The 13,218-nt window shown below is 51.5% G+C and overlaps 1 protein-coding gene across 3 annotated transcripts in view; it reads left to right on the top strand.

The window, feature by feature from the left end:
* Positions 1 to 4,846, top strand: part of ACAD10 (acyl-CoA dehydrogenase family member 10) — a 51,394-nt gene extending 46,548 nt beyond the window's left edge. For all 3 annotated transcript variants that reach the window (XM_075898733.2, XM_075898732.2, XM_075898734.2), the window contains 4 exons: positions 438 to 610; positions 2,292 to 2,435; positions 2,776 to 2,853; positions 3,977 to 4,846. In XM_075898733.2, coding sequence (XP_075754848.2) covers positions 438 to 610; positions 2,292 to 2,435; positions 2,776 to 2,853; positions 3,977 to 4,111 — 530 coding nt within the window. In that variant the 3' untranslated portion in view covers positions 4,112 to 4,846. The remainder of the gene's footprint in view (positions 1 to 437; positions 611 to 2,291; positions 2,436 to 2,775; positions 2,854 to 3,976) is intronic.
* The last annotated feature ends 8,372 nt before the right edge of the window (positions 4,847 to 13,218 follow it).

Below are 13,218 nucleotides of genomic sequence, written 5' to 3' on the forward strand. Positions count from 1 at the left end.
AAAACCTGTTTTTCCATCCATTTAGCATTGGATGCACTATCTTGTCCAGGATCTCTGCATGGGAAATTACAGGAAGTGGCACTAGTGGAGTGAGTTGGGAATAACAGGGAATTGGTTGGCTCTGGTAGGAGGAGGAGCTGAAAAGTGCTGAGAACAGACCTGGAAAAACCCTCCCATCCCCCTTTCTGCCTTGGCTTTGACTTTTTTGTTCAAGCCTCAGAAAGAAAACAGCAAACCTCAATGTTTGTGAATCCATTTGAGAGACCTGAGCTGTTGGATCACTTGCCTGCTTCTGGCCAATGAGACACAATTTCAGGGCTGTGTGGTCTCTAGAAGAGCCAGGAAGAGAGGAGTGGGGAGAAATTACATCCTGCACACGGGGATGTGTCCAGTGAATGACCCACTGAGCTCTGTGCATTCTTTCCCTGCCTTTGCAGCTGGCCATGGGGAGATCTTATTTGAAAATGTCCAAGTGCCCAAAGAAAATATACTGCTGGGACCTGGCCGAGGGTTTGAAATTGCACAAGGAAGACTAGGACCTGGACGGATCCACCACTGCATGAGGCTCATTGGCTATTCTGAACGGGCGCTGGCTCTCATGAAGGGGCGAGTGAGTATCGTGGCACCTTTAATCCATTGTAGCTGCATACCTTCCTGACACCCACAGCACCACTGGTAGCATAACAGGGGAGTGGGAAGCAATCCATTATCCAACCTTCTTTCAAAATCAAATCTTCATGCCCGTAGCAGTGAGAGCTCTTGTCAAATGTTAGAAGTCAAACCACAGTGAGTGATTAGTGGAATCCTTAGATCTCTAGCATGTAAGAGTTCAGAGCAAATAAATAGTTTACAAGAACAGCCTCACAAAACATAGACGATCAAATGGGTTTCCCTGCCTGCCTGGGTACTCTGTTGCCAAAGGGCTATTTCAGTCCACTGCTTAGCTCCTTCCCACAGGTGGGGATCATCTCTTATGATTAGAGATATAGACTCCCCCTGTTTGCAACTCTGGTCATCCAGATAATGCCCCCAGCACACCTTGAATCCTTCTCCTCTTTTTCCTTATAAGGGTTGAACTCTTCCTAACTCTGATTCTTTTCCTAATTGTCTCCAACATCCATATCCATTTTGAACATGTTCATAACAGCCACTAACTAGGCTTTCAGATCCCTGGACTGAGGCCCTGCAGTGTTCTCTGATACTCCAAGGCCAGTAGGCAATTGGGTCCCAGCACTGGCCACAGAACCTTTGTGGTCATCCAAAGCCTCCTTTTTAATCCCTTTTTCAGGCTCTACACTCTTCTGTTCCTCTGTCACACCCCACAGTGCTTCATTGTACCTCAGGGAGGAGAGGTATCTGGTCCAGGTGGGTCCTGATAGTCTGGGAGTTGGGCAAGATATTAAAAACCTAATTGCAGGCTTTTGTGAAATGTCTTAATGCAGATAGTTTGAAGGCAGCTTTCAGTATCAACCTGGTAACTTCTGAGCACATGCTTCTCTACTGACCCTCCCTTCCAAGCATGTCTGCATGTGTTAGGTGGCACTGAGATGCAGGGAGATATACTTTCTGTTTCTAGAAGTATGGGGTTCTATCAGCACTCGTAATGCTCTTTTCTACTTTAGTAAGGATGTTCCTCGCTGATTTGCCTTTTTCCTTCCCTTGCTCTCAGAACCTTGCTGAATGTCTCTTTGCCTTTTTCAGTCTGTGGCAGTAATGGCAGGGGTCAGGTAGTCCCTCTGCTTGCAAAGGGAGTATTACACAGTGTACCTGCAGCTGTACAGTGTTGGCTGGTGATACTTTGGTGCTCACAAGCTAAACAGGGTGTAATCTAGTTAGTATTTGGCTGGCACGCTGTCCAGGAAGCACTGCAGGAATGGGGCTCAACAAGGAATCAATGCTAGGGGGTGCTGTGCTTCTTTCTGATGATCTGGAAACTTGAGATTCTGACAGCTATTACCCTCTTGGAAGGACTTGAATCCTGAGTCCTGGTTAATGCCATTTTAGGCAGGGTGTCAGTTTCCCTTCTCAGCAATTCCCTGGGCAATCTGAGACAGCATTCTTCACTTCCTGACCCAAACTGCCACGTCATGTCACTGTGCCCTGCCAAATAGCAGCCACATTGCCTCCCAGAGCTGACTGCATCCCAGCAATGGGTGAAGTGTGTCCTTGTGTAGGTAGCTTGGAGGGCAGACAAGATGCCTGCTTCTCTGCAGATGTGAGATAGTATCACCAGCAAAACTCTCTCTCTCTTTGAGCTCAGAGGCCCTTAGCCATGTGTGCACCCGTTGCAGGTGACGTCTCGTGTGGCCTTTGGGAAACCCCTAGCTGAGCAGGGCACGATCCTGGAAGACATTGCCAAGTCCCGTGCCGAGATTGAGCAGGCCCGGCTTCTTGTCCTAAAGGCTGCCCTCCTCATGGATACAGTGGGGAACAAGGTGCGTGACTGGGGCCTTCCAGAGACTGAGTACATGTACAGTAAGGACTGCAGCGCTCGGCCCAGTGCCTAAGCCTTTCCACAGGTTCCTGATCAAAACTGAGTTTGGGCCTCTCCTGCTTCGATGTTCGTGCCCCTCAGCATGGAGCTCAGCAGGATGGGCTCTCTGTGTGCAGGAGAGGCCCATGACTGGGATAACGCCGAGGCTGTAGGCCTAGCCTGACGTATATTACCACAGTTATTTGGGGAGACCAAGACTTCAAGAGCAGGGGCTACAAGCTAGGATGGGGGGGTTGACCAGTCTGGCTGGTGGTGATGTATTTGATCCTGTTTCTATACAGACAGCTGCTTTAGAGATTGCCATGATCAAAATGGCGGTTCCATTGATGGCTCTGCGGGTCATTGATCGTGCTATCCAGGTGAGTGGGGAATCGTCATCCATCGTTGATTTCACTCCTATTCCAGGAGGTTGGGGTTTAGCCTAAACAAAGCAAACAGCTGATTTATGGCTCCATGGTTCTGCTTTCAGCTAGCTCCTGTAACTCATGGGGTTAGTCCTGTCCTTTAGGGATATCAGCTATCGGGTATTTAAATAGTTGTGTAAATGCATGAAATCTTTGCGGTTACATGACTATTCGATCGTCCCCAGGGGTGGGGCTGGCAGCCAGTGCACTCCTGGCCCCACTCCCGAGGAGCCCCCTGCCACTCCGTGATGCCGCCTCTGTCTCGGAGGCAGTGGCACGGGGTGAGTTGGTCTGCAAGGGGAGCCAGTTTTAAAAACCAGCAGCACGGGCTGGCAGCAGCTGTCCATGGGGGTGTGGTGTCAGTGGATTGCAGAGCAGCTTATGTCCACAGGGAGCCCGGACCCCCTGCAGACTATGAAACACAGGCTTGCTGTGGACAGAGGCTGCTGCGGGAGATGTGGAACAGCCACTGTCCACACGGAGCTCGGTCCCCCCACAGACAGGGCTCTGATAGAGGCGGCAGCAGCACTGGAGAGGGAGCAAGTGGCACTGTAGGTGCTGGGGGGAGGGAGGGAACTGGCTTTTAAGAAGGCTACCCACAGCACTGGCCCCTGCTCTCTCCCCTGCTTTGCTGCTTCTAATACCGAGGCAGAAAGTGGCGGCGGGGGGAGGAAGTGGGTAGTTGACTAGATTAACAAGCTACGTTTATCAGTTAATTGTCTAGTTAGTCGACTGCTTGTTTGACATCCCTGCTGTCATGGTCTCTGGGATGAGGAAAGTGCTGCTAGAGCTCTTCCTCCTAGACATGAACCCTTGGGGTCAGGATTTAGGCACATTTGCAGGGGCTGGCATGGGGCTACATATTCTGTTACCTATGCGCTGTTCCTGTTCTTTGGGTCAAAACATGCCGTCCATCTCCAGAGCTGTCAGGCCAGAACCCGTGTGATAGGAAGCAAAGCTTCTCCAGCCTGTGACTTTTAGCACTACGGAAGCAGGAAGGCAAGTGTTCCTGCTGTGCTCTGCTGCTCCCATCATGGCCCTGTTGTGCTTTTTCATGTTTCCTATGGGTTTGTTGCAGGCCTTTGGAGCGGCTGGTCTCAGTAACGACTACCCTCTGGCACAGTTCTTTGCCTGGGCACGAGCCCTGCGTCTCGCTGATGGACCTGACGAAGTTCACAGGACAGCTGTCGCTAAATTGGAACTGAAACGTTAGCTCTGGCCTGTTGTCAAAACCAATCACTAGGAGGTGAAGAGGAATTCCCTTGGGATGTGTAAATCTGAGGGGGTTAGGCTGATTAACACAGTGTTTTTGTGGGTGGCAATAGCCCATTAATTTCAATGTCCCTGCAGATTGCCAGATCCCTTAAGGCAGAGGCAATGCACTCTCCAGTTGGCTTTAATTTTGGGCTCATTTGGTGGTGGAACAAAGTGGAGAAAGTGGATCCTTGAGCCACACAGAGTGACTATGTTCTGGTCTGTGATGTCTGGCTGCACCCTCCCTGTGAATCTGAGCCCTGCTGCTGGGCTTCCTGGGCTAGCAAGCGGTCAGTCTTCAAGGATGGAAAAGACAGAGGGTGCTTCTTGTCACTCAGCAGGAATCCCTTAAGGGGCCTGCTCCTGAAAGGCTCATTGATTTCAGTGAGTGTGAGAGCAGGCCCAAGATACCTGAAAGGCGCTGTCTGGTTTGACAGGAACCTGCTCCTCCTTGGAAGGGATGGATGCCCAGGCTGGGCTGAAGTGGGAGGGGAATTGGGTGGCTCCTGAGGACTCTGCCAAAGAAACAAGCTCTAGGCCTGTGCTTTGCTGTTTGAGGGGCAAGTGGGTGATCATATACCACCTGAAGACACTTGATCACATGTCTGTAATTTGCACTGCTCTGGAAAGAAGAGAATCATGGAGGGAATCACACTGATTCTTCTGACACTAGTAATAAAAATAATGGATCCAGTTCCTTGTGTGTGCCGCAGTTGTGAGTCCTTACTTGCTGCAGGGCTGGTTTAATAGTGTCTCCAGAATATTTTATACCTTCCCCTGAGAAACAGCAGTTCTTCTTCGAGTGGTTGCTCATGTCCATTCGAATTAGGTGTGCGCACCGTGTGCACCACGTCTTCCGGAGCATTTTCCCTAGCGGTACCTGTAGCACCGGCAGGGCGCCCCCTAGAGTGGCGCCGCCATGGCGGGGCATAAGTACCCCTGCCAGCGCTGCCCCACCTCAGTTCCTTCTTACTGCCCGTGATGGTCGTTGGAGCGTGTCTCTCTCTTACATCAGTTAATGGTTCCCATTTCTCTTAGTGTGGTAGATAGTTCTAAATAGTTCAATTAGTTAGTTAGTGTCTCTTTGTTTTTTCCTTTTCCCCCTTCGGGGGTGAGGAATGCCAGGGCCGCAAGGCTTTAAGGCGTGCGCTGTCTGCGCAAAGTTCATGCCCAAAGGAGACCCTCACGACAGTTGTCTGAAGTGTCTGGGTGAGGCCATCTTACAGACGCCTGTAAGATCTGCAAGTCATTTAAGCCGCGCACTAAGAGGGAGAGAGACTCTCGTATAAAACTTCTCCTCATGGAGGCAGCTTTACAGCTGGCACTGGCTGGGTACTCCGCGGCGCACAGCACACCAGCGTCCACACAAGATGCCCTATCCCGAGACCGGGCCACAGCGTCGAGGGCCCAGCACCGGTCTCACTCTCCAGCACTGAAGAGGTCAAGAACGTCTCATGGTAGGTCTCCGAGCCGGAAATCCAAGTCGAGCCTACACCGCAGAGCTAAGTCACCGCTGCACACGTCCTCATCCTCCACGGTGCGGCGTAAGCGAGCGGGACGTCCGCCCAGTCCTGGGCAGCTACCCTCACACCGCCCTTCCACACCGGATACCTTTGAGGCGGCGCAGGACCTCATTATCCTCACTACCTCCCCTTCGTCGTTGGTTGAGGTGGAAGGGTTGAGGTCACCTACGCTGGAGGCCGTGTTGGCTCAGGCTTCACCTTCGCACCGGCATGACCGGACAGCTCCAGCCACTTATGCAGTGGGACCGTGCCCTGTGGGACCAGTACCGCTTGCCTCCTCGTTGGTGCTGGTCTCGATGCAGGCCGCCAGGCTTCACCCAGTGCCCGACTGGGCTTGACCGTCCTCAGTGCTGGGACCTCCCCCAGACCCCGTCTTGGCTGCACCGGTGCTGTACCAGTCTGGCCTTGTGGCAACGTCTACGGCACCGTCATCATCGACGCTGGCGCTGAGCAGCTTTCCAGGGGTGCCGTTCCAGTCGTCTGCACCGGGCCATTCAGCATCAGCCTCTTCAGCACCGATGCACGTTTTGGCACCGTCGCAGGCACCGGCATCGACCCTGTGGACCTTGCCGGTACTGCCATCGACGGTGACGTCGGCTTCCTCGGGGTTCGTCTCGCAACCGGTATGGGCTTCAGCAATGCAGCCATGCTCCGTATCGGCATTGCAACCAGCATTGGCACTGGGACCGGTTCTCCCGGTGCCGCAACCGGCTCCACACCGGGGCTTGTCCCTCTGGCACCAAGTCCACTCCTGGCACTGGGACAGGTTTTCTCGGTGCCACAATCGACTCCACTCCCAGCACCGGGACCAGTCTTCCCGGTGCCGGCACGCCCTCATCGGGCGCACACGGGCAAACCCGAGTCCATGGCCAGTTTTGCCCTTCCATTGGTGACAGGATATTCGTCATCTGTGCCTCCCTGGCCGGTGTCTGACTACTTGTTGGATTTGGATGCAGCATTGTTCAGGTCAGAGTCCTCAGGAGCTTCCTCGGCTCATAGATCCCGTTCCCGGCAACGACGTACACTTAAGGACACAAGGTCTACCCTACGGTCCTTGGGGATTCACACGCTGGCCCCTCAGCGTCATCAGCTGCCCTACAGGCAACAGGGGAGAATGCAGTCCCAGGTTCCCCGTGGGGATTACTAGAGACGCCGTCCTCGTGCTCCCAGTGGGGGTGCTAAGGCAGCTGCGGGCCCCTCGTCCACAAGGGGTTGTCGACGTCGCCCGAGAGGGGACAACCCCCGTGAGGTTGGTCAAGGTCCCTCCCAGCAGCACAAGCACCAATTTTGACGGGCTGCTAGAGAGTCGCGCACCAGCCTCCCACCCTGGCCCCCCGTTTGGGGCCAGGTTATCCCGGTTTGCTCAGGCCTGGGCAGAAATCACGACCAATGCCTGGGTCCTAAGGATAGTCAGGAGTGGCTATACCATCCCTTTTCTGTGCTTGCCCCCTTCCAACTCGCCTGCCCCGTCCTTTTTCAGGGACACCTCTCATGAAGACACCCTCTGCCAGGAGGTGCTGTTGCTCCTCCAGAAGGGAGCTGTGGAGAGGGTCCCTTTCCATCTGGAGGGTAAGGGGTTTCACTCCCGATATTTCATTGTCCCGAAACCCAAGGGTGGGGTTCGTCCCATCTTAGATCTCAGGGACCTCAACAAGGCGGTCGTGAAATCCAAGTTCAGAGGGTAACCCTGGCTTCTGTCATTCTGATTTTACAGTTAGGAGACTGGTACGCAACTCTCGATCTCAAGGACGCTTACTTCCATGTGGCAATAAGACCCAGCCACAGGAGGTTTCTCCGTTTTATTGTTTCCTGATGCCACTTCCAATTTACAGTGCTCCCATTTGGCCTTTCAACAGCACCAAAGGTCTTTACAAAATGCATGGCAGTCGTAGCGGCATTCCTCCGCAAAAAAGGGGGATACGTGTTTCCCTACCTGGATCACTGGCTAATTCGTGGTCGTTCCTATGAACAAGTGGAGGCCCATGTGTCTCACAAGGGCCCTCTTCGTAAGGCAGGGACTCATGCTAACCGAGGAAAAGTCATCGTTGACTTTCTCTCAGCTCCTCAAATTCGTAGGTTCCCTCCTGGATGCCAGGGTGGCGAGAGCACTCCTCCCCAGAACCAGGTTCCTGGCCATAGTGGAGCTGGTCTCCAAACTAACTTGGTTCCCCATCACGACCGCTCAGGTCTGCTCAAGGTTGCTGGGTCACATTCCACCAGGGCACAGGTGTCCTCTGTAGCTTTTGGGGCGCAGGTTCCAATCACTGAAATCTGCAGGGCGGCCATGTGGTCGTCGCTTCATACCTTTACGGCGCACTACGCACTGGCGCAGCAGGCCAGGGAGGACACAGGGTTGGGCTCTGCAGTCCTCAGCTCTGTGTTGTAAATACGTTTGTTTATCTGTGTCACATTGTACTTTCTATAGTTTCTGTGTTCGCTTGGTTGAATAAATTTGTTTGGATTGTTCAACTTTCGTGGACTTCTCTTTCTGAGTACTCCGACCCCTCTTCCTTGAAGTGGGGCTGGCTTGGAAGTCACCTAATTTGAATGGACATGAGCAACCACTCGAAGAAGAAAAGAACGGTTACTTCCCTGTAACTGTTGTTCTTCGAGATGTGTTGCTCATTTCCATTTGACTCCCCCCTACCTCCCCTTCGTCAGAGTGTCCGGCAAGAAGGAACTGAGGTGGGGGAGCGCCGACAGGGGTACATATGCCCCGCTATAGCAGTGCCACTCCAGGGGGTGCCCTGCTGGCGCTATGGGTACTGCTAGGGAAAATGCTCCGGAAGACACGGTGCACGCGGTGCGCACACCTAATTCGAATGGACATGAGTAACACATCTCGAAGAACAACAGTTACAGGTAAGTAACAGTTCTTTTCTTCCAAATGGAGAGAGGTGTGTAAGCATGGCTGATTTCCCTTTATCTTTTGGGTGGTCTTGAGTGATTGGCAGGAGGCACAGCATATGCATGTGCTGCAGCTGGGCGAGGACCTACCTGCAGTGTGGATGTTGCCGTATAGTGGTGATCAGTGCTCCCTCGAATGTTTTCCATCGATGTGCGGATGTTTTCCATTCATGTGCAGAATAAGTTATGTGCACCGAGGGATGTGTGAATGTGCATCACCAGAAGAAACAAACCTAGCTGTGGATGCTTTGCTAACCAGATGGGCAGCATCTGAATTTCTTCTGAGTGGCTGGACAAGCACCCAGTTTACAGGGAACACTGGTGGTGACTTGGGTTCAGGTGGGCTTGGATTTGGGTAGCTAGGCTGAACCTCACTCCTAGCTGCAAAATAGACATACCCACAGGATGCCCAAAAATCTTCTCCCCATCACAGCTCACATACAGCCCTGGTGCAAAATGTGCTGACCAGGATCCTAGAGCATCCTGTGCACCCAAACACTCCCATGTAGTCACTAGGAAGTATAAAGGTAACCTGGTCAAAGCTGCTTCTATCCAGTGCTTCTGAAACAGTGCTGAAATTGCAACCAAACCATGTGTGGCATTATGTCATTTCTGTAGGCTAGAGGAGCTCTGAGGTGAGAGGGTATATGGAATGGTGGCAGGAGATCAGTGAGAGGCCTCATGAAGTGGACAGAGAGGCTACAGAATTGTGTGATAGAGGCAATGCAGCCGCTGACATGCTCCTCCAGCCAGCTGTGCTGTTCCTGGCCCCAGCTCTGTAGATCAGTGGCTTCTGTGACAGGTCATTCTGCTGAGCTGGTGAGAACCTGGTATTCTGTAAAAACAACAGTGACAAGCCCTGAGAACAAGACCTCCCAGTTCCCCAGCAAGAAACTGTTGACAAGCAAGTGGCCAGTGGGGCCAAAAAAAGCAGTGCCTTAGGCAGCTACAGCAGGGGACACCACCTCACGAGGGGTACTCCAGGTGCTTACTCACACCAAATATGTCCCTGAACCATGGCACAAAGAGATGTCATTCTAGCTGTGGATTGTGGGACTGGCAGCAAATTGCATGGCCTTAGCTCAGCTGATACTTCTCAGAATCTAAGGATGGAATTCCAGCCATCTTGCATGCAGTTGGCTTTATATTCTCCACTTGACAGAATTGTGGCTCTCGGCCAATAGCTCACACGTACAGCCAGCTTGGACAACTATCCTGGAGAATGCTAGACTCTGTAGCAACACTGCAAGCTTTATGCTTAACTCATCCTTTTCCTGACCCTACCATGTTTTGGCTTTGGTTGGTACTAGATCCTGCAGAGCCCGCTGTGATATACCAAGGTACAGCTCAGTCCAGCAAATTACGAGTTTTTAATTACCTCACCAAGAAAAGTGTACCAACATTATTAGAGTGGTGTGTGGGGAGGCAGGTACTGTCTCTTCTCCCTCCCCCTCCCCCTCCTGAGGAGAATGCTTTGGCCAGTGAGTAAGGCACCCAACAATGGGTCTGTATGTATGAATTTAGTCTGCTTTTATGGTTCCTCAGAGAAGGTGTACAGAGAAAGCCCCAAACAGCCACTAGCCAAGAACACAGAATCCCAGTCTCCTGCCCCCAACCTGACAGCATCTCTTGTATTTACATAAGCAGAATGGCACCATACCCTGGATAGGTACTGCAGAGATAACACAGAGATAAAGCCTTCCTGGCAGCAGCCACTGCTTATATCCACATCCACCCACAGTTATCAGCTGATAAGGGAAACTTGCAAAGTAGCACTCAAGCTTCTCCCATTAAATCAGGATTTGATGCTGTAGTTCAGCCTTTGGACTAATCTGGTGCACAGTCAGAGATGTGTAACCCAGCCCATCCTGTCTGAGACAGATAGGTCAGCAGGGGCTTCCCAGAGCTAAGAACAACTTGAGCTTGACTAACACTTGCTGAAATCAGAGGACAGTGTCATGGGGCTTGGCTTAAATCTGCAGGCTTCGAAGAGTGTCTGTGCAGCATTTTAGAACAAGCTTCTCAGCCTGTCCCACAGATCCAGGTTAGTGAGGCTCAGTGCTCCAAAAATAGCAGTGTAGACAGTGCTTTGGGGTGGGGGCAAGGGCTGCAGTATTGGAGCTATTTCGCATGGGCAAGCTGCCCTAAGGATGGATCCCTTGCAGCAATCAGTAGGGCTCAGGAAAAAGGTGGAATCAACCTATGTGGCACAGGATCAATCAGGTCCTCCGTATTATCATTGTGCATATGCAATGATTTCATAGTAACATCAATCTAGTAAATTGTAATTTATTTCATCATTTTAATGTTCACAGAGAACTATTTTAAAAATTAAACAGAAGGACAGAATTTCCATTATTATTGAACATTACTGCAGTTAGAACAGAAAGGAATGTATACATTGAGTGGTATTTGCTAAGGTTAGCAGCCAGGTGTTCAAAAATCAGTGATTTAGTATTACTTTAACAGTAACAGTCTGCAACAAATACACCAACAAATACTTGTGATATTCCTTTTACAGTCTTATTCAAACCTATTACCAAATTTTTCAAGCCCAATATAGGGATGTAAGTGACTAGTCAACTATCTGATAGTCAAGTAGAGATTCGACTAGTCACCCCCACTTGCTGTCTCTATCAGAGGCAGCAAGGGGGGGGGGGGAGTTGGAGCTGGTGCTGTTCCCCCAGCATCATCTCTGCAGGGGGAGGGGGAGCAGGAGAGGCAGAGGTGACACAACAGGGAAACAGTGCAAGCAGGGACTAAAGTCCCCACTTGATCCGGTTCCCACTGCAGTGCTACAGGCTTTGAAATGTAACAAAAGCCCCAAGGGGCTCTTGCTACATTTCAAAAGCATAAGTGCCGCATAAGAACATAAGAACGGCCGTACTGGGTCAGACCAAAGGTCCATCTAGCCCAGTATCCTGTCTACCGACAGTGGCCAGCACCAGGTACCCCAGAGAGGGTGGACCAAAGACAATGATCAAGCGATTTGTCTCCTGCCATCCCTCTCCAGCCTCTGACAAACAGAGGCCAAGGACACCATTTTATCCCCTGGCTAATAGCCTTTTATGGACCTAACCTCCATGAATTTATCCAGCTTCTCTTTAAAGCCGCAGTGGGAACACAGGGCACGCTGGACTGCTTGAGTCCCTGCACGCCCCACCCCCACCTCTGAGAGGCAGCTAGGGGGAACCATAAGCCAGTGCTGGGAGAGCCGGCTTAAAGGCCGGTTCCCCACAGCACTAGCTTTGGGGTACCACCTGGTCCCCTCCTTGCTGCCTCTATCACAGGCACCAGGAAGGACAGGTGAGGCTGCTGCAAAGCAGCTCCTGTCCACAAGAGTTCCAGTAGGGAGCTGGGCTCCCCTGCAGATGGGCTGCTGACGCCTGTTCATGGCAATAAGGATTAGCACAGTAAGCACAATTTAACAGCCCTAGTCCCACACAATACATACTCTTTGGCTGTGCCAATGTAGACATAATCTTGTGCCAAAGTGGCCGCTTTTGCACAAAAACATGCTGCCTGTCTACACTTGTGTTCTAATGTGTGAAATCAGTGCTTCTTGCGCAAGAATTATGACGCTCCCACTCAGGAATAAGCCCTCTTGTGCAACCGTTCTTGCGCAAGAGGCCAGCATAGACAGGCAACATGAATTTCTTGTGCAAGAAAGCCCGATGGCTAAATTGGCCCTTGGATCTTTCTTGCGCAAGAGTGCATCTACACTGGCACGGATGCTCTTGCGCAAAGGCACATGCCAGTGTAGATGCTCTCTTGCGTTAAAGAGTATTTGCACAAGATCATGCCAATGTAGATGTATTCTTTGTGGGTACAGGGTCTTCAGGATCATGACTCGTAACATGGCAGAACAGCCTGGTTGCTGACTGGCCTTCACTAAGTGAACAAATACTGACTCAGCTGCATCACTGGCCTAGCTGAGCTACTGAGAATGCCTGAACTGCACCCCTAGGCAGCAAATGCAGGTGCCACTCTTTTGAAGCTATGCCATGACACATTTTAACTGCATTTCACATACATAATGTGAAATAAATATCACATCTTCTGACATGGCAATGATGCACTGTTTTACCAATACAATATTTGATACTTTCCTGTGTAGAAAATATTGATATGAACATTTTTAAATAGAAAAAAAAATCACTTCTTTCTAATGTGGTGCCCCTTATAGCCTGTTGAGTGCCAGGGCTGGGGAACCTTTTTTGGGTCAGGGCCACACCCAAAAGAAAAGCTAAAAAAAACCCTAAAGAAAGAAAACAAAACAACCCTCACTGACATGGCTCCTGAGAAAGACTCTCCCCTCACACACCAGCGCCTGGGGCCCCAGCCTAGTAGATTTTTTGTGCCCCAGCCTTGCAGGTGGCCTGCACGGTGGAGCCAGTGTATCAAGAGAGACCATAACTGGACGCATGGGATGAAGCTTGTTCAGGCCAGCGGCCTCTAGACTTGGGGGACAGACCAGAGGTCCCGATCTGATAGGGGCCGTCCCGGGATTCAGGGTTGGTTTCCTATAACCGGGGCACCTAGCTCTTCCCCTCCACATTCGTGGCGCTTGCTCTCTGCTTGCCGGCGGCAGTGCCAGGCGACCCAGGCATGAAGAGTCGCCAGCTCGTAGCCAGCC

Source organism: Pelodiscus sinensis, chromosome Z (genome assembly GCF_052426305.1).
Source record: "Pelodiscus sinensis isolate ZL-2025 chromosome Z, ASM5242630v1, whole genome shotgun sequence".
Taxonomy (NCBI): domain Eukaryota; kingdom Metazoa; phylum Chordata; order Testudines; family Trionychidae; genus Pelodiscus; species Pelodiscus sinensis.